Consider the following 24127-nt stretch of genomic DNA (forward strand, 5'->3'; position numbering starts at 1 on the left):
TAGCAGTTCCCTTCTGTCTCCCTTCTGCAATACCACCCTGACTATCCCCACACTTGTGAGCACGAAGTAACAGAAACTGCTGGAGGCAATCAACGTCTCCGGAGTTTTACCTTCAGAGGAAACATGGTGACTCGCTCTGGAGCATCAATGTTATACCAAATGCAGAGGCTGTTTCTGTTCTGAGCCACCACCACATCACTGCCTGGGACCCACTGCACGTAGGAGCAATAGTTCAAAATGGTAGTCTTGGTGCCGCTTTCAATGTCATAGAGCTGCAACTAGGGGGGGAAGAGGAGAAAAAGGCTCAGCTGGGCTCATGGCTGGGCTGCTAGCTCACATGAACACAGCAGGAACATCTGAGCAAGCATCCTGCAAACAGATACTACCAACCAGGAATCAGACTTTTTCCAGGATACATAGCCCAAACTCGCACACTGTTACTTATACACATCACTATCCAAGACTTAAGACCTTTTTTAACCCTTGCAAGCATTTTATGCAGCGTGCTCAGATCCCGTCTTCCTTATTGCTAGGCACATGTATATATAAAGCAGAGTATGTCTTGTGCTCCTTCAGTTCCCTCTCAGTTGCAGAGCTGGAACAGCAGAATGGTCTCCTAAGTCCTTCATGCAAACAAACTAGGGGACCAAGAAGGGCCTTCCTCTTCAGTTCTCGGCTGAACTGTCCATCCTAGCTGAAGTCTTATCGCAAGAACTGTTGCTGCTAAGGTGAGAGGGTGTTTGTTTGTAGAATACACTGCGCTGAAACAAACCTGACAATTTGGAGAGTGTAACCTGACACATGGCACAAGATGTATGATGCCCTGGTAACTTAGAAGTCCCAGGCTGTCTCTGCTCCTTGTCATAATTGTCCTCAGCTAGCAAAGGTGAGAAAAAGAAGAAAGCATTGTGCCAGTCTCATGACATACCAGTCAAAAGGGAACAAGAAAGTCCCTGTTTCAGTCTGTACCAAACGAGAAATAGTACAGACATAGCTTAGGAGAATCGTGGTTCTGTCTGACTTAGGCCGGTTGCAGTATTTGATGAAGGAGCCGTCTATGTAGCCTCCTGAGGCCTGAAAAGGAGCCAGAAGAGGCAACAGCAATCTTGATGATGCCACTGTCTCTTCTTGAGACAGTAAATGACAGGACCCAAATATAAACTGAACAAGACTGCAGAAGTAAATTTAAAAAAATACATTGCTGGAAAAGTTCTCTCTCCTCACATGATAGGACATACGCAGCTTTGCGGAAACACTTGTATCACTTGCAAATAGAAGCCTGTTTCACAGAATCACAGAACGTGAGGGGTTGGAAGGGACCTCGAAGGATCATCCAGTCCAACCCCCCTGCCAGAGCAGGACCACCCAGAGCAGGTCACACAGGAACGCGTCCAGGCGGGTTTTGAATGTCTCCAGAGAAGGAGACTCCACAGCCTCCCTGGGCAGCCTGTGCCAGGGCTCTGCCACCCTCACAGGGAAAAAGTTTTTCCTCATGTTCATGTGGAACCTCCCGTGCTCCAGCTTGCACCCACTGCCCCTTGTCCTGTCACTGGCCATCACCGAGAAGAGCCCGGCTCCACTCGCCCGTCACGTATTTATAACCATCGATGAGGTCACCCCTCAGTCTCCTCTTCTCCAGGCTCAAGAGACCCAGCTCCCTCAGCCTTTCATCACAAGGGAGATGTTCCACCCCCTCGATCACCTTTGTGGCTCTGCGCCGGACTCTTTCCAGCAGTTCCCCGTCCTCCTTGAACTGAGGGGCCCAGAACTGGACACACTATTCCAGACGGGGTCTCACCAGGGCACTACTTCATTCAGCAGCGGGCCCACATTTTCCCTAGTCTTCCTGTTGCTACTGACGTACTTGAAGATGCTCTTGTTGTTACCCTCGACACCCCTTGCCAGCTTTAATTCCAAGCGGGCCTTAGCCTTCCTCATTGCATCCCTGCATACTCTGACAACATTCCTGTAATCCTTTCAAGTGGCCAGTCCCTTTTTCCACATTCAGAATTCACTATGACTCAAGACCGAGCGTGCAATGCTGCCAGCCCATGCAATCTGAACATGGACTATCTTTCTCAGAGGAGTGGTCAAAAAATGATCAGTACTTCAGACGTGTTTCTCAGCTCCCTCCCTGCATTCACACACATCTGTCTTTACCTCTCCCCAGGCATGCCATCTTGCCACACTCCCCCAGATGTGTCCACCTCACCCTCATCTTCTTGTCCCTGAAGAGTAGTTTGTGGCCTGTTTCATTCAGCTCCAGCCAATCAATCTTGCTGTCGTGGTTGATAGTGCCAGTGTTGTAGCCACCAACAAGGTCCACTTGGGAAGGAAAGAAAGGAAACGGTGTAAGTACCTAAGGTGCCCCACAGTGCTGAACATTCAACGCTGTCCCACGGGGATCAGGTGCCTCGGACCAAATTAGGGCAGGACCCGCTGGCAAACACGGTGACATGAAAAGCAGACTGCAGTGACATTTTATCCTGATGCCTTATCAACAGAGGTAACTCCCTCCACCCTTCTGTAAGCATGCACGGATCGCAGGCAGCGCAGGCAGCAATATCATCATGCTGAACTGCACAGAACCTCAGGTCCAGGACACAGTCACAGCCACCCCACAGCTGCATCCACACCAGGCAGCCAACCTGCCAAAAGCAGGACAGCCTAGTCTGCAGTGGTCTGCTGCCAGGCAGAGTGAATGCAAAGCGGGTCTTCAGGAATCTGCTGCTCGGTAGAGTGAATGCAAAGAGGACCCTCAGGGATATGCTGCAGGGCACAGAAAGCGCAAAGGAATCAGGAAGGCTGGCAAAATACAGGGAGGGGAGGTTTACATTCACCTGTTGCTATAGTCTTGATGTCTATCAGATAAGCCAGTCTCTTGTTCTCCTCCACGCCTCTCTGCCGTCTCTCATTGATACGGACACTATTATTGGAAAGGAAGGATGACCGTTACCTTTACTACCCTCTGAGTTCACAGGACTGAATCACGTAGCCCCTCCCAGACTCACCTGCAGTTTCCCCAAGCACACGAAGCCTCTTGCAGTTCTCTGACCTGTGACTCTTGCACAGTACCTACAGCCGCCTCAAGTGAGAACAAACCTTTCTGATTCACGGCTTCACTCCACAAGCTGCCCCTCTGGAACCAGGGTCCCCAATAGCAAATTAGTTACGCTGCTTCCACCTCTGAGCAGCCCATGATCACCTCTTCTCTCAAACCAGAAAATAGAGCGTGGCATTTCAGAGGGAGAGAGGAGGTCCTGCTGGCATCTAAACTCCCTGATAATGCTGTACTAGAACCAGCTGGATGCAGAGATGCCCGAGCACATGCACAGGAGGTCCCTCTTCAGCAACAGCCAAATCAAGCTTCAATCAGCATGTACCAGAGGAAAATAGGCTCTTGTGCTTCTAAAACTTTACAACCATTAAGTGTAACTGAGCAATCAAAGCCCACCGCTGGTCACTGTCAGAAGCAGATTAGTCAGGTCCCAGTGTCTGGGGGCTGCGTTCTACAGAGTGGGCCATCCAGGTGTACATGTCTCAGGTCACTCTCACAAAATGCCTGTACTAGCCACACAGGCAGGTTTAACACTTGCCTGACAAGATGAGGGTTCACGAACTCTGTGCGGACAGACCCCAGGATGTCATTGCTTCCATATTCCACCAGTGTCAGCTCTCCAGCATTAAAGATCATGCAGACCTGAAGGTGAGAGGGGAATATACTCTTACAGAAAAGCCAGGTAAGCACACACGCCTACCAGTGAGGTGTGCGGAAAAAAACTCTGCTGCACACAAGTCTAAATTCAAACCCTCTGGGATGAGTAAGGAATTGTCCTTGGATTCCTGTTGTGACCGCCAGCTTTTCCTCAGGGTTGGGGATTCTAGTTCTGGGCCTGTCAGTCCTGCAGGAGCTAGGCTGTCACCCTGACAGCTGTATTCTGTACCTCTTAACATCCTTTCTGGCTGTTGCTGTTTTACTGCTCCTCCCTCCTACAGGGTTATGACTTGTATAATTTGACAGTCCACACACTGAGGTTGTTCTGTACCTGGCATGTGGAAAAGGCAAGTACGGAGAGGAAGCAGATCTGGATCTGCATGGAGGGTGTAAGTCCGGGAAACTGCTGAGAAACAGGGTGTTCCCGAAGTGCAGTTGGCACTTTTTCTGCTGGTGCACACATAGCTTTACTAACCACTCACGGGTAGCGTCCTGTCCCATCCAACTTACATTCCCATTGTCGAAGAAGAACTTCTCATTTCCTCCAGATCCTTGCCAGGCTACCTACAAAGCAATGGCATGGAGTGGGCAAATGGCAGGCTGACAGCTCCTGCAGAGGACCGGGTTGCATGCATTGTGGTCCACTGTCCGGCTCCCAACTCCCACAACAGACAGCAAGAATTACACTGCAGAAGGGATCATCTTCGAGCAACTCAGCTGCCAACACTGTTGTTCAGTCATTCCCAGCTTGCAAGTTCCTCACTTCCCTCTCCTTTTTTTAAACTTCTGCTTCAGACTCCTGTACTCTGTGTAGTATCTTATTGCCTTCCGGACAAGAGGCCTTTACGTGACCTATGCACCTCCTCTAGCCTATTCTTTCACAGGCACTTCTTCACCTTCCTCAGACTAACTTTATTATTAAAAACACCCCCAACAGCCCCTTTGCCTCAGTAAATCTCCTCCACAGAATCAGTGCTGCCATTTGTGGGCGCAGAATCTCCACACCACATGTAGCTGAAACTCTTCTTTTTTGGGGTCATGTTAGCAATGACTGATCAGCATAGTGCTAGTGGGGGACCAACTGATCTGGAATTTGAGAAGAGCACTGGATAATACAATAGTTACTGTGAGGACAACAGGCAAGTGGTCAGAGAGGCAGAAAGATGAAAGCCAAGGTTGAAGTGTCCTCTCCCCTCCTGGAGCAGGACCTCCAAGTCTCCGCTTCAGCAAAACTCCAGTAAGATGGCAAGATGGTAAATGGGCTACTCACAACCCTGTTCTTTATAAGAAGTGAGTATAGCTGTGCAACTGAAAGAAAAACTCCTCTGTGCAGCATGATGTAGGGAAACCTGGGAGATTTAGTCCGGTCACGTTTTCAGTTGGATTACCAAGCATTAGTATCGTCTAACCCAAATCTGTAGCCAGGGGCTCCTGTTCCCAGCTAGATTGATTAGCACACCATTAGCCTGACTAAAAGTACATGACACCTGTATGAACAAAGCAAATAAATCCTGAAGCCTATTTAATACTTTTATCAGACACTAACCTACTGCCCACATTCTCCAGGCTTGGCACACAGGCTCAGCACTCAGTGCACTGTGAGGCTCAGCACATGGACAGTTTTATATGAATTGTTTGGTACCAGAAATGATGCTGGCATAAGCTGTGGTACTGACGTCATGAATGTTTGTTTTGTTTTAGGGCTTTTTGTTTGGCTGCCTTTTTTAAAACACACTAAGATTCATACATTCACATCTGTAATGTACATACGTACAGCATCCAGTTTTGGGCCCCCCAGTAGAAGAAAGACATTGACAAATGCAAGTTCAGCAGAGTGCCACCAGGATGGCTGGGGATGAAGCACTTGCACTACGAAGTGAGGCTGAAGGAACTGGGCTTCTTCAGCCTGGAGAAGGGAACACTTAGGAAATGTCTAACAAAGCAATGCCAGGCTGGTTTTGGCAAATGCACAGCGAAAGAATAAGAAATGGTAATAAATTAAAACAGCAAATCCAATGAGATTTAGGAAAAAAAGCTTTCCCCCCACGAGGACAGTAAAACTTTGGAACAGAAGACCAGAGAAACTGTGGGATCTGAGCAATGACATCTGAATTTAATATTGACCTTCCTTTGGGTAAGATCTCCCAAGGTCCCTTCCCACCTGAATTATTCTATGGTTCTTTGAAAATAAATGTATTGTTCTCATATAGAAAACATAGCTTTTGAACTACAAAGTTAAGCATTTGACACCTGAGAAATGCCACAGATTTTCCAGTACCTCACTGAGCTTGTTGGAGCTGATGTCACCCAGCAATAATGTGTCTGAGGTATGGGCCACCAGATATCTGTCTTTCCCCAAGATCTTCACCTCATCAATCTCATAACCATACTGGGATTTCAACACAACTCGAGTTCCTGTTGAAAGGTTCTTCACAATGACCTAGAGAAAGTGTGAAAAAGCAATATGAAGCCATGCACAGAGGAAGAACACAGACTTCTTGCCTCATGGAAGATTATGCAACAAATGATACGTGGGTATTTAGATGTCCCCTCACATCATTTCACTCTGCTTTTTAAAGGAAGCTTACCATTCCCTTTGTACAGGATGACAACCGTAGTACAAGTGTGGGGTTCTCACTTCTGCCATTTAGCAGTTCCTAGCTTAACTGGAGAACTACTCAAGCCCCCGAGGATGAGCCACCCTCTGAGAGTCCTGCTCTCTCTCCACTGACTACAGCAGGGTGCCTAGACTGCTAGCTCACTCTTACTACCGGATTTTGAATGAGGTAAAGTTGGCTGAAATTAAACCTCTTAAAGAGCCTGCATTTGGCATGGAGGTACTCCACACAAATTTACAAGCTAGGAAATAAACTCCATTGTCTTTGCTCCTAGCCAATTTCCACCCAGCCTTGGCCCCATCCCTGGAATATCCCCTATGCCTTTCCTGACAAGTTGCTATGAACGAACCAGAGGTGCAGAACTCCAAACACATCTAGTTTTAGCAAGCACCCCATCTTCATCAAGAGATATTACCTCATTAGATATTCTCTTACCTGGCTTGGTCCCACGTATGTAATTTCAAATTTATTTTTGTAAATGCTTCTGCGAAGGCAGCAGTCAAATTGTTCAACTCCTCCACACAGAGTGCCCTGTGGAAACAAACACATTGCACACAGTCAGTGAACTCTGTGAAGGACAGATATTCCAGACCCTACTTACGCGAAGAGGATCAGAGGTGAGACAGAAATCCACAGGTCCTGGCTGCTTTGGGGAACAAGGCTCAAGCCCCCAGGTGCATGAGGACCAGCCCTATCTTGACTTTCTTGAGAGAACAGAAAGATGGAGAAATTCTCAGAGAAACAGAGCTTACCACATACCGGCACATTCATGGCCGAGGGGTTAAAAATCACCTTTATCCTCACCTTCCCCATTATCCTTCTCAGTTTCCCACTTCTCCCAGCCTCCCAATCTATCTTCCCTTCCAGCAGAATCCTTCCACCTTTGTCTCTTTCTTTATAACATCCCCACTCCTTTCACCGATCTCCTATCCCTTAGCCCCTTCCCCTTCTCTGCAAGTACTCGTTCACATGTTCAGTTAAGTCTCTGTCTGAAAATATTTCAAGGATTGGTGATCATTGAACATAAAAAGATGCAAAAATTATTAAAGAGAAGCTTAATAGCAAAATAAATAATTTAAGTGCTTTAAAGAGTTATTCAACCCAAACCAGAAAGATTTCCAGAAAGATTAATTCAAAAAGCTTTAAAGAATTATTTAAATTAATTGAGAAGGGCAGATCAAGGCCCAACTGCACAAGGTAGAAGACAACCCTGAACTGAAAACAGAGTATAAGTAACAGATCAGTTTTTACACCGCTTCTCACAGGTGCTCAATGGAACGAAAGCTCACGAGACTGCTCTAGAGAAGCTACGCTGACCTTATTATGCTTCTGTGAAAATGGAGGACTGCTGCTGCCAAAGAGCCATTACACAATCATCCATGATTTTTACAGGTTCATACTCTGCACACTGCAGCAATGTCCCCTGCACAAGGTGTCAGCCTAGTCACCTTGCATCGCACACCTAAGTGATGGTGTGACCACTCTCTAAACCCTCCCCGTGCTGTACTGTGTCATGTCGTTCTCAGGAGCACACGTAAGACTGTCCCTGATGCGTGACTCCTGGGCTACAACATGATGATACAAACCGCACAGATCCGTGAACCGTCCCTCTTCCATGCTAAAGCTGTGATGGTGTAGAGGTGAGCTATTTCTTTGGGTTTGCCTTCCTCCCAGGCACTGCGGCGTGGGCTCCAGTTCAAAACCCTTAACCTGTGAGAACAGCCGAGAAAGCAGAGACATGAAGAACTGCGTATGGCTGAAGAAGAAAGCGCTATAAAGGGGCAGCTTTACCATTAGGCACCCTACCTATCATAGCTGCCAATGACAACAGACTGGCCACCCGGGCTGGCAGCCGCTGTGGTGAATTCCTTCTCTGAAGAATCCCGGCTATAGTCAAAGGTTTGAATCACGTTGCCCTCCTTCCCATAAGCTACAATCTTCTTATCGCAGCCTGCAGCCACAATGCTGCTGGAAGCCCAGGCGAGGGCATAAGGAGGACAGGAATGCACCACCAACTTACCCTGCAATAGACAAGGAGGAACATCCTGAGAACACGAAAGGCTCTACCCCCCAGCTGGCCTCTCTATTCAGCCGTCGCAGTGAGACCTGCATGGGGCCCTTCTGTAAACTCTGGTTCATGGGGGTGGCTCTGGCCACCTGCCCCAGCCTGTAGGAAGGCAGAGAGAAACCAGAACTGAGAGATGTATCAGCTATTCCGTTCATTTAACTGGGAGAGAAGATTCCTGTTGCCAGTTAAGAAGAACAGTACCCCTAACTAGAGTGGGATGTGCTCTTAACATAGCAGAGTATATATGGGCCTTCAGCATATCACGGTAGACAGCAGACAAGCTCAAACTGCTTCAGTTGGAGAGAAAAGATCTGAGTGAGAACAGCATTCCCTTCACCACAGCCTGAAACACAGAGACTACTCCTTTTGGGGAGGAGCAGGAGGCTCAGGAGAAATGCTGGGTGCCCAGAGTATCCTGTCCACAGACAGAGTGTGAACCTGGGATTCGGGGTTAACTGGGATAACTACACGTTGCTCACTGAGAAGATGACAATAGCTATTCCCTAGAACCCTACCCATTCAAGCATCATTCTCCTGGACACACTAACATCAGATCTTTCCAGACATCTGAAAAGCCTTATGTCTCATACACAAAACCGTAACTTCCTCTCTTACCACTGCACTCAGTGTATTTCAAAGCATCTAGTCACTGTTCTGTCTTCATCAGTGCTCCATAAAACCTATGCTAGCAAGCGCAGACTGCAGCTTCTCTCCAGACTCGCACTCCCTCCACAGCCTGATCCCTCTCCAGAGCTCTTAAGCTGGGGACTAGCCTGTGCAAACAGGAATTTTGCTCATTGAGGAAGGATCTTTGATACCTGTGATTCACCTGAGCCCTCATCATCAAAGAAGAAGCGTACTATGGTTCCATCTGCATGGCCAGACAGGATTCCCTTCCCCGACACACTGCAAAGAAACACAGACAGGATGACGCAATATTGCAGCAAGACTTGCACCTTTATTTTCATATCCCTGCCCAGAGGAGCCAGTTCCAGGGTGATGGTTGATGTTCCTCATCAAAGGAACTTTCGCCAAAGACAAGAATATCTAGAACTTGTATCGGTGTCTGTGAAAACAAAGCAAACAAAAGTATGGAGAGTGGCCAGTTAAGTATCTTCACCAGGTAAAATCATAACAATCAACTTCTACATTATAAAACCACAGAGAGGCTAAGTAACCTGAAGTGGAATAATGACTACGCACACAATTTCTTACAGCAAGGTGAATCAAACAACCTTTGCGTTGGAACTGTTCCAGAAATGAGGCTGGATATTGTGACACCAGGAATCCTTAAAAGCAACACACTTCAGAGAAAAAAAACACCTGGACAAACACTCCCAAGTCCACTATTTGTAGCATTAATGTCTTGTGTACTTCTTGACAAGCAGGGACAAGAAAGCAAGGAAGAAGAAACAGAACTAACATAATGCACCCAGAGAGAACACTCATTGATGATGATTCAAGTACAGAATACAAATTCTATGAACACTGTAAAAATCCGGGATTCATACGTCTGTCTTCTGTTGACTGCAATCCCAGATTTGTCACTGATACCACTGCAGTAACAGTTCAGAAATAAAAGAGGCGGGGGAGGGGAGGACTGGGGGAGAGGAGGGCAAACGGGGAAGACAGGCGGGGGAAGGAGGCGGGGGCATGAAGAGAGAGGAAGAGAGAGAGAGGAAACAGAAACCTTCTGGAACAGAGGCAAAGGCAGACAGACTTCGGAAGGAATTCTCAGCAGTAGGAAGTCAGAGCCCTAGACTACTTTTAGGGGGTTTTAATTTGTTTAGCACTCAAAAACCAGAATAACATCATATAGCAAAAATCCCACTGCTAGGATCATGACATATCTTACATTTTTTAGGTAATTGATATTAAAGTAGTCAAAATGAAATCTTAATTAAAATAATTTAAAACTGCACTTTATTATTATTATTTTAATTATGGTCTTGTCACAATTTTATCTGGCTGAGTATTTTTACTTTTTTTTTAGCCCTTAAACTTGCTTAATGTTAGTAATTAGTTAGATGAAGTTGACAAATTCAATCTTTATAAGCCATGCATTTAAGTAAATCAATGTATGCAAGTAATCTCATGGGGACTTGCATCCCGAAGCGTGTTTGAGGGCCAGTATGGCACAGCCCAGTATCAGATTTTGGGAAGGAATGCCTTCTGGAAAGCAGAGCATTTTATTATTTCAACAAGGAACTGACAGCAGAGAGACACTCTGGCAACCTCCCATTCTGCCACCAGTTACACCAGGGCCAACAGTGGGTAGGAGACTGAGCGGAAGCAGTGCAGGCTACAGCAATACCATACTCACTTGGAAGTTAGTGAGACCACGTAGGAATCTGTCCCATAAATGGTGGAAGACTTGTTGTTCTTTGTATTTGCTAAACGAACCTGAGAAAGAGAATCTGATCAATGTTGCTTCCGTCTGCAAAATGTAATTTCCCCCAGTGTAACATCCCCAGAGGTTTCTCAGTCCATGACCGGCACCAGAAATGACAGGAAGCTCATTGCTTCCCAGTAGGTTGGAGAAGAAGAGGAAAAGTTGGAGTCACACTTCCCCATTTCTAGAAAAGCTTGGGAAAAGGACCAAATGATCCAGTAGAAGCTCCAAGGGCTAACTGGGAACCAGAACTAGAAAATTCAAGTCAGTGGTGTAATCCCTTTGTTGCGGCTCCGTGCCCAGTGCCACACAGTCATGGCTCCTGCCCTGCAGCCCAGGTGCTCGGAGGCCCTGGTAGCGCCTGCATGGAAAAGAAAATCGGGCAAATAACAAGTTTCTCTACCTTTCCTTCAGCAAGACCAAAGACAATGGTATTCTCCGCTGGCCACGATAAGCAGGTCACGGCACTCTGCCAAGGAAGAGGTAAAAAGAGAGATAAGAGCTCCACCCTACCTAGCGTCTTGCCCTATTGCCACCTCAGACAGCTCATCAACAGTAGAATCACAGAATTGTAGAATCATTTAGGTTGGAAAAGACCTTTAAGATCATCCAGTCCAGCCGTTGACCCAGCACTGCCAAGTCCACCACTAAACCATGCCCCTAAGCACCCCATCTACACGTCTTTTAAACACCTCCAGGGATGGTGACTCCACCACTTCCCTGGGCAGCCTGTTCCAGTGCTTGATAGTCCATTTCTTCCTTTCAATGAAGACATTTTTCCTAATGTCCAACCTAAACCTCCCCTGGTGCAACCTAAGGCCATTTCCTCTCATCTGTTAAGACGACTCAGACCAAGAAAGAGAAGAGGTGGGAGCGATCGGACAGACCTTAAAGCAGGACTGAGGCCCTCCATGCTGAAGCTTAAACTAGAGAATAGTGAGCTGGGGCAAAGTAACAGGCTCGGAAGGGCTAAAGCAGGGCATCAAAGTTATACCAGACGTGTTTGGTATGGATGCTCTTCTGAGAGGGTTACTTACTGATCAGATGTGTGGTTTTCCACACGCTACTGCTGAATGTACAAAATCGTGGCTACTTTGAAAGCTTTTTTGCAACAACTGTAAAACATAATAATTTGACTCTGTCAGCTTCTGTAATAGATACGAGAATATTTGTACATTGAATCATCATGACTGATCAATCAGAAATAGTCTTTATATTTTCCTTTACAAGCAAGATGGTTATCAGATGCTACCAGGTAGGTCAGGTAAAAATGGGTTCATTAAATACAAACCAAAGGTATTCTCAAAGTCTGAGATGGGGGTCAGGATGAATAAAGCTAAGCATGAAACCCAACTGTAAGAGCGGGCCAAGAGAGATAATGAAACTGCTTCACATTTAACCTGAAGAATTTCAGTCCATAAGAAGGCGGGTGTTTGGCACTGTGCCACCAGCACTAGCCTCGCTGGCTCATCTGTTCCATTTTAAGCATCTGGGCCTGCTTTAGGCATATATACCCCCTTATTTATTCACCTCACCTTCTGTCCCCTGCTCTTACCATTCACATCAGCAAACACAGCTACAATTAGATACCAAAATGTCCCCGGATACCTAAGCTGCTTATAATTTGTACATCCAGCCAATGACCAAGACCCATTTTTTATGACGCTTGTTTCCCAGACATCTATGTATTTCCCTCATTATCTGGCAGACCGTTATTTTCATCCAACACAACCACAAGCAGCCCAGTGACAGCTTAGAAACAAGCCTCACAAAGTGGTAACGTGCTCGGCTACTAGTGCAAAGAAGTCAAACTTGCACATACTCATCCCAGCCCTCTAGCACGATGCCCTGCTTGCCAGCAGAGCTGAATAGTGTCACCGTATTCACAAGACGCACGAGAGGTTTTACAAGCGGCAGGAGAGGGAAAGGGCTCAATAAATGATCTCTCATATTGACTGAACACACCAAAAATTTGTAAATAACAATAGTTACAGGAGAAAAACGGACACAGTGGTAAAAAACCACACATATAGCATCAGGAAAAATAAAGGATTTATTATGACAGAAATGGTAGAAATCAGGGAAATGAGAGAAAGAGAAATGAACCACTACCTTAAAAATACAAACTGTACGCATGTTGTGCACAGCACCTAAGCTTGTGAGAGGCAAGCAGCCTCCCAGCAGGCCGTTAGCCAGGTGCCGCAGCGAAGGAGAGCCAGAGGGGCAGGAAGGTAGTCCTGCCAGCGAGCAGCAGCAAGCAACAAGCAAGTGAACAGACTCTTCAGTGAGGCTACAGGCAGCCAGACCTGGGATAACCACAATGTTCAGGGAAGGGACAAGCGGACACCACGCCCCTCTTGCTCTCTTTTCTCATGACACTTCATTCCAGTGTCATGACTGCTGAGCGCAGGAGCTCAACCACAGAGAAGCAAAGGCTGACCAACAGCTTTCTTCACCCATCGCCAGAGCAACAGAATTACACGGGTTCCCTCCTGCAGCCAGGAGCGAGCGTTCAGAGGCTGGAGGGCCCTCCTAAGCTGCCCCAAGAGCAGCCACAGCGGTGGGCCATGACCCAGCCCTGAGATGTAGGCTTTCAATCCAGAGGCTGAGGCTGCTCGTCATCAGAGAAGGAGCCTGAGAAAGCCTGGCACAGAAACTCCAGCAACTCCATCAGGAGCAGCTCCACCTCCATCTTCTGGAGATTTGGCCCTCCTCCTCCTAACTTCTGCTGGCTACTTCAGGGGCCTACCTAGCAGAGAACTTCTCTAGTGACACAGAGAAAGTGGGGCTCATGGTGTGATGGCAACTGGCTGGAAAGTCTAGGGCAGCTGCCGGACATTTGCTCCTGAAGGTAAAAGAAGTGGTCAGTGCACTGCATTTTCTCATACAGACGGCTTTCTGTGAAAGGAATTTATAATGCCTTTGCCTTTTCCAGATACTTACATCAACCTCAGGACAATCCTTGCCAGGGACTGACGGAGCAGGATGCTCTCTGACACATGCAGGCAGAGCTAGTGCAGCAGAACACGAAGGCCAAGGAGACAACCTGACTGAATTACAAACCTGAGGCCTTTGAACATGTGGAAACTGTGCAGCGTGACTGAATTCTGCACACTTTATGTTTTGGTTAATAAGGAATCTTGGGGCTTAGAGCTGCCAACCTATGAAAAATAGCTGGGTTCCGAGTCTCTCCTATTTTTCCCTTTCAACTCCCCTAAAACATTGTGTCCACTGATGCCTAAAGCAGTCCCCAAAGTTTTGTAATTGACCGCATAGATCATTCAACAATTAATCACTGCGTGGTACCCAGGCTTCATGAGGCCTCTGAAGCTTGGCGAGTAATACGTGCCTCAAAATTTAGAGATTATCCTAGGATCTACCTGCATCTTTTGGAGATTGAGTACCACTGACAGTTTGGCCAAGCAAGCATGTGACTACGAGCAGAGGGACCTCTAATTGTCTTTATCCTACATATGCTGGAGAAAATGGAGTTAAACAGGAGTCTGGGTCTTACCGTTTGGATGAACTTGTTGCATATCACCTTCTTGTCACCCCTGCAGAAACAGGCAGACAAAAATGACTATCAGTGAAGCTAGTAATACTGCCCATTCTGGTTACCCTACTGTTTGTGTTCAGTCTGTTTTGGTATTGCCAAACACAGGACATTTAAGTTTTGTACACTGCTTGTCTATCACAAGCCAACTTTAGGCAGCAAATTCAAAAAACCCAACAACTTCTGAGCTTCCAACATTCTGGTGACCTGCCTTTCCGAGCACGTTTAGCACAACACGTTCCAGCAAACGAGGCTGAAGCGAGGCTGGTGTGCGCCACAGCTCCACACCTACGAACAGGGGAGAGCAGGTAGGCCTTACAGCTGCAGCTCCACAGAGCTGCGTGGGCGCAGGCTGGCACAGGGCTCCATAAGGGCTGCGTTCAAGGAGATCCTACCCGCTGCTCACCACAGAAACACCGAGGGGTTCCCCGCAGCTGGGCGATGCACTGCGATGAGTACAGGCTGACGACCAGGCCAGGACACGGGTGGGCAGTGCCAGGACATGGGCTGAGGACCAGGCCAGGCACGGGCTGAGGACCAGACCAGGCACGGGCGGGCAGCGGAGTGCCGGACACTCCACCGCAGACTCACCACTCCTCCCCGATCCTGTAGACGTAGACGATGTTGTCCGTTTGGCCAATGGCGATTTTGGTGGAGTCCGGGGAGAAGGCCATGCCTTTCACCACGTAGCTTTTCCTGCCGTACTGTGGAGGGGACGGCAGCGTGAGCCGCAGGGGAAGGCCGGCCAGCCCCAAGCGCCCTTGCCCGGCCCACAGCCGACCGAGCCCCGCCGCAGCAGGCCGCGGCGGCAGCGGGCCGCGCCCCGGGCCCTCACCTTGGCGTCGGCGGGCTTGGTGGAGAACTTGTCGCGCCGTTCGCCGTGCTCGTCGTACAGCAGCACCACCCGGTCCGCGGTGCACACGGCGAACCGGGCGCTGCTGGCCGACCAGGCCATGCAGGTCACCCGCGCCGTCCCGTCCTGCGGGGTACACACGGCCTCAGCACCGCCCGCCGCCCGCCGCCCGCCCCGCTCCCCCCGCCCGCCCGCCCGGCCCGACCTGCGGGGCCAGCAGCGTCCGCACGTGCCGCAGCTGCATCGCGCCGAGCGCCGGGAACGGGAACCGGACCGGGACCTGGAGCGGGACGGGCCGCCGCCGCCGCCGCCGCCGCCGCCGCCGCCGCCGGGCCCACCTCGCACCGCCCCCCGTTGCCCCGGCAACCGCAGCGCCTCCGCCGCTGCTTGACGTCAGCACGCCGAGCCCCGCGGCGGACCGCCCCCCCTGCCCGGGTCCGCCGCCGCCCGGTACTGGCAGGGCTCGGGATCGGCTCCGGCTCCGGCTCCGGCTCCGGCTCCGGCTCCGGCATGGAGGCGCTGCGGGCGGCGGGGCGCGCCGTGCTGCGGAGCCCGCGCCTCGCCCGGCACGGCCTGGGGCTCCGCCGGCGGCGCAGTGAGTGCGGGCGGCGGCTGCCGGGGGGCGGGCGCGGCCGCGCTCACCTGCGGCGCGGGCCGGGCGGGGCACCGGGCGTCTCGGTCTGGTCGGGCGCGGGCCGGGGTCCGGGCGACGGGCGGTGCCCGGGCCGTGGGGCCGGGGCGGGCTGGCGGCGCGGTGGGGCAGCGGGGCGGGCTGAGGGCAGGCTGTGGGCCCGCAAGGGGTGGGCAGCAGCGCTGTGGGCTGCTTTACGGCCCTCCGTGCCGCGCTCGCTCGGCTGCCGGCCTCCTGCCCCACTTTCGAGTGGAGGCCACCGCCGCGGTGGGCTGACGGGCCTCGGGCGGCTGCGACAGGCAGTGCCGGCGGGCTGGGGCGCGCTGTGCCTCGCCGTGGGCGGCCGCCCCGGCCCCTGCAGGCCTTGGCCTCCCCGAACCGCTGCGCCTGGCCCTCCGCGGGCGCGGGCGGGCATGCAGGCAGCGGGGCAGGCCGGCCCGTGGCTCGCTGCAGGCTGGCTGCCGGGCCGCCGGGGGCACGGCCGGCTCCGAGGCTGAGCCTGCAGCCCCAGCGGGAGCCCTGTGGGGCAGGGGGGCTGCGCCTGGGCTTTCTCAGTCACAGCTGCCCAGCGGCTTTGTGGGAGCAGCGCAGCTGCCTGGCACACACAGCGCGCGTGGGCTGTTCTCCAGAGTTTGGAGCGAGGCAGTGCTCTTCTGCCCTGGGGAGAGAGGTCCCTGGCGCCTGCATGTACCAGGTGGGTTCCCTGGTAGTTGTCATCTGTGCAGGAGTATGCTGCGCAAAGAAGGTCTCCTGATTTCCCTGTGGCTTTGGGTTATTCTAAATATGAGTCAGAGTCTTCTGCAAGTGTGCCAGTAGTGTTCAGGGAGCTAATCCCAGGAAAGAGATGAAAAATAACCCTGAAAAGTCTTAGCTGTAGTGTGAACAGTAGGTACCTAGGCAATTCCCAGGAAACTGTACAAGTGTGTTCGTAGCAGAGCGTGTGACTTCTGTATTCCTGTTCCTTCGCTCCTCTGTGGGCTGAATCCCCAAGAAGACAGAGACCATCGCTCCCTGTGTCTTAGCCCTTCTGCATATCTCCCCTCTCACCATCGTTGTGCTCTGTGGGATTTGAGGAAAGTAAATGCGTGCTAACATGCATCTGCTTCAACTCTGAAAATTGTCACTAGGAAGTGCTTGTGCCAATTGCTCCTTGGTGCGTGGCACGCTAGTCTGATAACTAAAGCTTTTGCCTTTGATGAGCGTGAACTTTGTGTTCAGGCCAATGGCTTTGTCTTGTGGGAGCAGAGGTCGAATGGATGCTCGTACAGTGCTTGCTTTGCGTGTTCTCTGCCAACGGCAGTGGTGTCAGGACTGACTGCAGGGCCAGGGCTCCTTCTCCCACCAGCACATCCGCCGTGTGGCAGAACATGCTGGTGAAACAGACTAGTTTCTGAAGGAAGCTGGGGAAGCTGAGGACTGTCCCTAGGGAATCTTTCTTCAGTGAACAGACACTGTGACCATTGGGGTTTATATAATTTTTTTTTTTTTTCTTGACTGCAGCAATCAGGTTTGAAAAGAGAGGACGCGGGAAACAGAAGCCAGTGCCCCTTTAATTCTGTGACCTGCAAAGTAATGCACATGGGAGCTCTCTTCCCTCTGTGCGTTGGAGTTCATCTGTAAAATGTGTTTTCCTGGAAGCTATTTTGCATCCTTGAAATACCAGTCTGAGTTCTTCCTTAACACAGAATCTTTGTGGTGCAGATGCTTCCCAGTCACCTCAGCTTGGATTGTGAGTGCTGGACGAGCAACCCCTTTTCTGGCAGCCTCCTGCTGCAAATGATAGCTACCGGAGGGTTTGGCTTTGGTTACATGGGGACAACTTGGGGATTTTGATCTGACCGAGTGTGGCAGCGTATGCTGCTGTTGCTGAGGTGTGCCAGCAGCTTAGGTGGGTAAGGTGAACACAGTGCAGAGAATATCCTGCCTGCAGTGAAATGGGCGAGACCCAGGAATGCAAGGGTTTTGCGGAAAGCGGTGGACGCTGCAGCGCCTGAGGCCCTGTGCGGATATGCAGGAGCCTACTACCTGTGCTGACAGAGTCTGTACCTTGGGGATGGAGAGCTAAAGCTCTGAGGGCAAACTGTCCTCTTGTTCTGTTCCAAGAATGTCACAGAGCCAGGAGAGTGCCCTGCTGAGTGCAGGTAGCAGCACTGCTGCTGGGAGCAGTGAAGCTGCAACAAGGTGGGGTGCCTCTGCTGGGACTCACCGTGAGGCCGCTGGCACGTGGCTTCTAAGGATTTTGTCTTTGCAGAGCTTCCTGAGAGCTGGGCTGATATGCAGGAGCCACTGCTCGAGGGGATGTGCTTCACACTCAAGTATCTAGGCATGACGCTGGTAGAAAAACCCAAAGGAGAAGACATGGCTGCTGCTGCCATCCGCAGGATCGTGGCCACGGTGAGAGCTGGCCCCGGGGCTCTGCTGTGCGGAGGTGGAGCAGGGCCGATTCAGAGCCCAGCCCCTGGACTCTGCGAAGTGTCCGTGTCACAGCCCTGAACCCCAGTGAGGGACCGTGCTGTTCCCAAGAGGAGGGTGGCATGCGAGAGGCTGGCTGGTCTCTGCCTGTGTGCTGGGGGGGAAGCCGTCTTCCTGCAGGACGGCTGCCGCTGCCTGCTCCCGCACTGGGAACACGGCTAGGAGCAGAGCTGTGCCTGTCCCAGCATGGAGAGGGGGGTGAAGTACCAGGGGAGGTGGGCTCTGTCTCCTCCCGTGTGCATGGCAGTAGTGTGAATGCATTCCAGGGGTGTTCTATGCAGGGCATGCCTGATCTCCAGGTTCTGCTTTCCCATCCCTGCAGCAGGAGCCTTTGCAGCAAGGGTCGGAGGGGGTGGTGCTCCATACAGTCTGAGGGACTCCTGCCAGCGAGGGCGGGTGAGGACCCTTGCCAGACTTGCAGAGATGTCTGGTGTCTCCCCACTGCCAGGCACGGGTGGGAGCTCGCAAGTTCCAGAAGGTGATTCTGACGGTGTCTCCGAGGGGCATCTCGCTGCAGGATGCAGACACAAAGGAGATGGTCGAGAACATCTCCATCTACAGGTGGGCATGGCGTGGGGGGGCCCTGGGTGTTCCCCAGCAGCCAGCTGGAGGCTCATGGGATCTTGAGCAGCCAGGGAGGGCTGGGCCTTCTGTCAGTGGTACCTTCCTTTGGCTCCCTGAGGCCCGTGCCCTCTCCCTGCTGTGCCCCACAGCACTGCCTGGGGCTGAGTGCAGGCAGGGTCCTGGGTGGCCCAGGTTCTGGGTCAGTCCATCTGTCTTTTCCCTGGGCCCTGCTTGTCTCTTCTGGCATACAAGGATGATGTTGAGGCTGATGGTTGGAAAGCCTCACAGCAAGGGCAGGACTGTGTGTCTGTCTGTCTCTCTCCACTGACACAGGACCACCATTCTGGCTGCAATGGCATGAGGATGCCAGAGGCTGCCGCTTACTTGGGCTGGCTAAAGTTGCTGTGAGAGCTGATGTGGGTTTTTTCTACTGCTGCCAGCTGTGCTTTGGCTGGGTTGGGTGTCTGTGGGTGCTGGGTGCAAGGGGAGTGTGGCTGAAGGCTGGTGGGTAGATGGGAAGCAGAGACAGAACGTCTCTTTGGTGTAAAATTTGGGTCTCAGCACCAGAGCTGATGTGCCAAATCAGACCATCCTACTGCCTGGCCTCCAATCATGTCCTTTGAGGCGATCAGCACAGCTCCTTTTGTCTCTGTGCTTGAGTTCATACATTGGGTTAAACTGGGCATCAGAGGAACGAGGAGCACACTGGGGCAGGGCAGGAGGGAATGCCTGCGGGTGCAGCGATCTCTTACTAGCTGTAGGTGCTGGGCAGCCTCTGGCCCTTGCTGGGGGTTGGGCTGCCTGATCATCTGGGGCAGATGAAAGCCTGAGGCTGTCAGTAGTGCTTGTCGGCGTGCTGGGAGCACAGCAGAAGACCTGTCCTGGGGTCTCTTCTCACCCTGAGCAGCTCCTTTCTGCCTGCAGGATCTCCTACTGCACAACAGACAAGCTGCAGAACAAAGTCTTTGCTTATGTTGCCCAGAGCCAGGAGAGTGGGGCACTGGAGTGCCATGCCTTCCTCTCGCCCAAGAAGAAGATTGTAAGCACTTCCCTTCTGCTCTTGGCTCTGTGAGGTAAGGGTGGGAGCAAGGGTCTTCCTTCTACCCCTTCAGAGGGAGAAGGCCCTTACCTCTGTGCACCTCAGCTGGAAATGGAGCCAGGGAGCATGTGTGCTCACACGCTGCAGAGGCAGGTGGTGAGCGAAAGGAGGTTCTTCTATCCCAGCTCCCCTGGGATCTCCTCTCAGGGATGGCTGACCCGCAGGGGTAAACAGACACGGCACTGAGCTCTGGCCTTCCGTGTGCGTGCTCTGCAGGGGAAGGCAGCGAGGGAGGCTGGGGGGCGCTCGGATTTCGTGGCGCTGGGGTTGTCCTGGCTTGAGGGCTCGGATGGAAGCAGACATTCCCCTCTCTTTCTTGTACACAGGCCCAGGCTGTGACTCTGACCGTGGCCCAGGCCTTCCAGATGGCACTGGATCTCTGGGAAGCAGCACATGCAGGTAGGAGGAATTTCTCAAACATGTCCCTCTGCCTAGCCTGGGGATCGGGGTCTCTGGTGTAGGACCCTGTCTTGGGCTGTGTGGAGGAGATGGCTTGCTGCCTGGCTGGTGAAGCACACCAAGCAGGGAGAGTTGTCCCTGCTGCAGTGTTCTCTGCCACTGGCCCACACTGCCCTATCTCTGTCTGGGGTGGGGTGGCGGGGGGCATCCCTGCTATCTGTCCTGAACTCTTCCGCGTTGCAGAGCTGTAGCACAGCTCAGGGCCCTGTGGCACCTGCTCTGAGCAGTGATCCCACACCCTTGTTTGCACCCTCCCCCGAGCACAGCAGGGGTATCTGTCCCTTTCGCACAGTGCTGCCTGTACATCCCCTGCTGGGCCTTCTCCAGGTTGCAGGCACTAACTCTGCTGCTTTTGCCCTGTCCCAGGCTCTAGGCAGGAACAGCCCCTTCACCCTTCATGTGTCTTGGAGAGCAGTGGGCCCAGCAGACCAAGTGAGCCAGCCCCCCCGGGGAGCCCTCCCTTCAGACACCAGTTTGGGGTACAGTATGTGCAAGTCTGGCCCATGCCCAGGGCTGTCTCGCATTAGGGCAGGAAAAGAGTAACCCTTATGCAGCTCCCTTCTCCCGGACTTCCAGGACCCTGTCGATATCTGCACAGCCTCCCTTGCACATGGTGGCCTGACATGAAGAGGGGCACTGTGCTCTGTCTGGCTCATGAGGCAGGTGCAGTTCCTCACATGGTCTTTGCTCCAGGAGCTTTGCTGTCAGGCCCAGCATTGCTGCAGCCATTAGCCCTGCTCTGCTGGCCCGTCAAACGGGGAGCTGGGACCTACTCTGCACACTTGGTGCCATGGCTAGGGGTGAGACACTGTCTCTGAAGGAGAGGACCCTTTTGGTCATCATCTTGCCAGCCTGGGCTAAGGCTCAGCCCTGCCCATCTGCACTACACTTGCTGCATGTCCAGAGCCGGTCAGCATTGCCTGTGTTGCTGGTCTCGCTGTGTCCCTGGCCAGGAGCCGCTGGACTCTTGGTCCTTGTCCTCACACTTCCAGTGCAGGCCCAGCCTGGCAGTGCTTGGGGTCACGCTGGCTTACAGCCTGTTCCCGGGTGGCCCTCTGCCTGGCCCTCCAGCTGCAAGAGATGCTCGCCCCACTCCCGCCTCTGGGCACAGGCGCGAGCTGTCTCGGCTTGTTCCCCACTCACAGCCTGTGCTTGGCGTGGGGTTGTGAGAAGAGCTGTGGTCTGTCTCCCCCCTTGTGTGGCTGTGTGCCTGAGCCCTGAGGATTCCAGCAGCCCAGCACCGCAGGTGCCATCTTTCCCCCTACTGCCTGTAGGCACCCTTTGTGCCGTGCCTGGTGGATGACTGTGTCTTGCGAAGGGGCCGGGGACTGCCCTGCTGCTCTAGAACAGGTTCTGGGCAGCCCAGCCTTGCTCCTGGCAGACACCTGCCCAGGCAGTGAGGTGTCACGGTGAGGTTTGGTTTTGTTTTGTTTTGTTTCTTTGCCAGGAGGAGGAAGAGGAGGAGGAAGATGATAACGTCGGTGAAACCTTATCTGGGTAGGTGGTGAGCTGCTGCTTGTGTTCAGGGATCCCTCTGATGAACCCTGTCTTGTTTCCTTCTCTGCATCCCATGCAAGGGGAGCTGCTGGGGCATGGTGAGAGCATAGAGGAGAACTGCATGGGAGCAGGGGGAGCTTCCTGCTTCTTTCTCTGCCTCTGTCAGCTGAGAGGCTGAGTGAACAGGGGGCTGAGCTGTGGAAGGGCAGATCTTGCAGTTCAGCTGTTGCAGTGGAGCTGTGGGGGACAGATGCTGACCCTCAGGGTGTACCCAGAGATGTTACTTGTTCTGTTTCTGACGCTTTTTGCTGAGGCCAGCCTATCCAGACATGCTTCTCAGGTGGGACTCAGTAGTCCCTCTCCTTCCACTGATTCCCCTGCGGCTTGGGCCAGGATGGAGCCCTGGTCATGCTGACTTCTGCGTGGACTAGGGCCGAGGGCTGAGCTTGCTGGTGTCTGTCCTGTGCTTGGGAGGAGCTGATGGTACCCGTCCGGCAGTGGAGGATTAACCCACACGTCTTCGCAGAAGGGCCTGTGGTGGTGGGTACAAGAGGCAGATTGCATTGTGGCTGTTTTCCATGTGCCTGGCAGCTGGCATCTGGCTGGGGTCTGTCAGCGCTGAGCCTGGTCTGAGCTGGTGTCAGCCGGGAACCAGTGCACGGACCGACTGGAGCTATGTATGTGGCCCTGTGAAGTGGCAGCCCTTTGTACGTGGGGGCTCCTTGTGGGAAGAGGATGTGGCTTTGCAGTCTCAGGACAGGCTGGCCTGGGGAAAGGGTCTGGTAGCAAGTGGGCTAGGGCATTCTGCACTCTTGAGTGCCTGGCACTGCTGTGCCACGCTTGCGTTGTCAGGGACATGAGCATGCTGTGTCTCTCAGCAGGCCTTGCTTTGGGGTATGATGGGTGCTCTGTTCTCTTCCAAAGCAGCATGGAGGAGCTGGGGAGGGGACCCCACAGCCCAGAAGGTAAGTTCCTTCCTTCACTGCTGCTTTGCCACATCCCCCAGCATGTCCTCTGCAGGGAGAAAGGGCTGATGGCTCACCTGGGAAGGTCTGCTTCCCCTTCCAGGCTGTGCTGGGTTCCCAGCCGCATGCCCCATGGACCGGGTCTTCCTCCCTCTTGCTTTTCAGAGTCAGCACGTCTTGTGCCCAGAGAGAGCTCTCCTACTGCGCAGCTACTGTGCTGCCGCCTGGGGCAACCCCCAGACAACTGGCAGGGGCTGGGAGAGGTTGGAGACCTCCCCACAGCTGGCCCCAGGACTGCTGGCCCCAAGACTCCCCTGGGCTAAGCCAAATCTCTGCAACAACGGACCAGCCACTCAGGATTCACCCTGTGCCTGCCCCTGGGCCAGACAGTGTCTGCCCCTGCCCCTGGCACTGCCCTCCAGGCACGGGGTCTGCTGGCCCTGCCGCCATGCAGTGCACAGACTGCGACACCCGCTCCTTGTCCTGCTCTCCGCCTGCATGAACCGCCTCAACCTGCAGCTGCTCCCTGCTCCCAGCTCGGGCCAGTGGAGCGGTGCTCCTCGCTCTGCCCACTCCCAGTGCATGCAGAGCCACCCCGAGTGCTCTGAGCCTGCAGGATGCAGCCAGCATGCCTTGGACTGCGCTGCATCTCACCTGCCTCGCTTGTTTCTCCCGCCTTGCTCCTCGTGGTGGCAGTTGGGGACCAGCTGAGGCTGAGCAGCCTCCTGGAGATGGTGGAGGACTGGAACTCTGGATATGGTGGAGCACTTGCTTGGCACGTGTGACCCTCAGGAAGCAATAGCTCTTGGCCTGGAGGAGTGAGCGAGGAAGGCCTTGCCCCTGCAGTTCAGCCCCACACCCTCTCACGAGTGAAATGAGCTGGTTTTTAAAGGAAAGCTCTGCCTTTATAAGGAAATAAACTGAGTTTTTTACTGTTGTCATTTGGGTTTGAGTCCTGGATGGGGGGCCGTGCAGAAGTATGTGAAGTACTATGTCTCTGCTGTGCTGCCCGAGAGAGGCTTCCTCGCCTGCAGTGAGGGCCTGGGCTGCGCTCTGAGCTCGTGGAGCCTGCAGCTGCCCTGGAGCTCACACGTCTTCCTCAGCTCCTGGCCCTGAGGGAGCCGTTCCCCCTGTGCTGAGGGCTGCTGGGGCCCAGGGTGACCCTTGTCATCTGGGGGGAGGGGGGGGCCCTGGTTCAGGCTGTGCTGGACCGTGTGTCTTGAGCACCGGTGGACATCATT

General features: G+C 52.8%; 2 protein-coding genes across 4 annotated transcripts in view; one reads left to right on the forward strand and one right to left on the reverse strand.

Annotated features, from left to right (window-relative positions):
• Positions 1 to 15443, reverse strand: part of IFT172 (intraflagellar transport 172) — a 38984-nt gene extending 23541 nt beyond the window's left edge. The window contains exons 1-16 of one of the 2 annotated variants that reach the window (XM_086461807.1): positions 15405 to 15443; positions 15182 to 15325; positions 14938 to 15050; positions 14308 to 14347; positions 11197 to 11262; positions 10725 to 10804; positions 9220 to 9307; positions 8140 to 8354; positions 7920 to 8043; positions 6769 to 6864; positions 5994 to 6155; positions 4226 to 4279; positions 3597 to 3700; positions 2841 to 2926; positions 2213 to 2325; positions 111 to 212 (exon numbers count right to left, since the gene is read on the reverse strand). In XM_086461807.1, the coding sequence (XP_086317933.1) occupies positions 111 to 212; positions 2213 to 2325; positions 2841 to 2926; positions 3597 to 3700; positions 4226 to 4279; positions 5994 to 6155; positions 6769 to 6864; positions 7920 to 8043; positions 8140 to 8354; positions 9220 to 9307; positions 10725 to 10804; positions 11197 to 11262; positions 14308 to 14347; positions 14938 to 15050; positions 15182 to 15325; positions 15405 to 15443 (1626 nt within the window). Of the gene's footprint in view, positions 1 to 110; positions 279 to 2212; positions 2326 to 2840; positions 2927 to 3596; positions 3701 to 4225; positions 4280 to 5993; positions 6156 to 6768; positions 6865 to 7919; positions 8044 to 8139; positions 8355 to 9219; positions 9308 to 10724; positions 10805 to 11196; positions 11263 to 14307; positions 14348 to 14937; positions 15051 to 15181; positions 15326 to 15404 lie in introns of both variants that reach the window. The other variant, XM_086461806.1, reaches the window with a different exon arrangement.
• A 260-nt stretch (positions 15444 to 15703) lies between these two features.
• On the forward strand, positions 15704 to 23209 carry LOC104343199 (low density lipoprotein receptor adapter protein 1). Of its 2 annotated transcripts, none has more exons than XM_086461809.1 (9): positions 15704 to 15794; positions 18082 to 18224; positions 18751 to 18863; positions 19791 to 19905; positions 20292 to 20364; positions 20791 to 20903; positions 21872 to 21921; positions 22846 to 22886; positions 23052 to 23209. In XM_086461809.1, exons 1-9 carry the CDS (start codon positions 15710 to 15712, stop codon positions 23207 to 23209), a joined length of 891 nt encoding a protein of 296 aa, XP_086317935.1. In that variant the 5' UTR covers positions 15704 to 15709. The 2 variants fall into 2 exon arrangements, with proteins under 2 accessions (XP_086317935.1, XP_086317934.1); XM_086461808.1 differs by having other exon boundaries at positions 15707 to 15794; positions 18751 to 18872; positions 19785 to 19905; positions 21878 to 21921.
• Positions 23210 to 24127: the final 918 nt, after the last annotated feature.

Source organism: Leptosomus discolor, chromosome 2 (genome assembly GCF_034619465.1).
Source record: "Leptosomus discolor isolate bLepDis1 chromosome 2, bLepDis1.hap2, whole genome shotgun sequence".
Classification (NCBI taxonomy): Eukaryota; Metazoa; Chordata; class Aves; order Leptosomiformes; family Leptosomidae; genus Leptosomus; species Leptosomus discolor.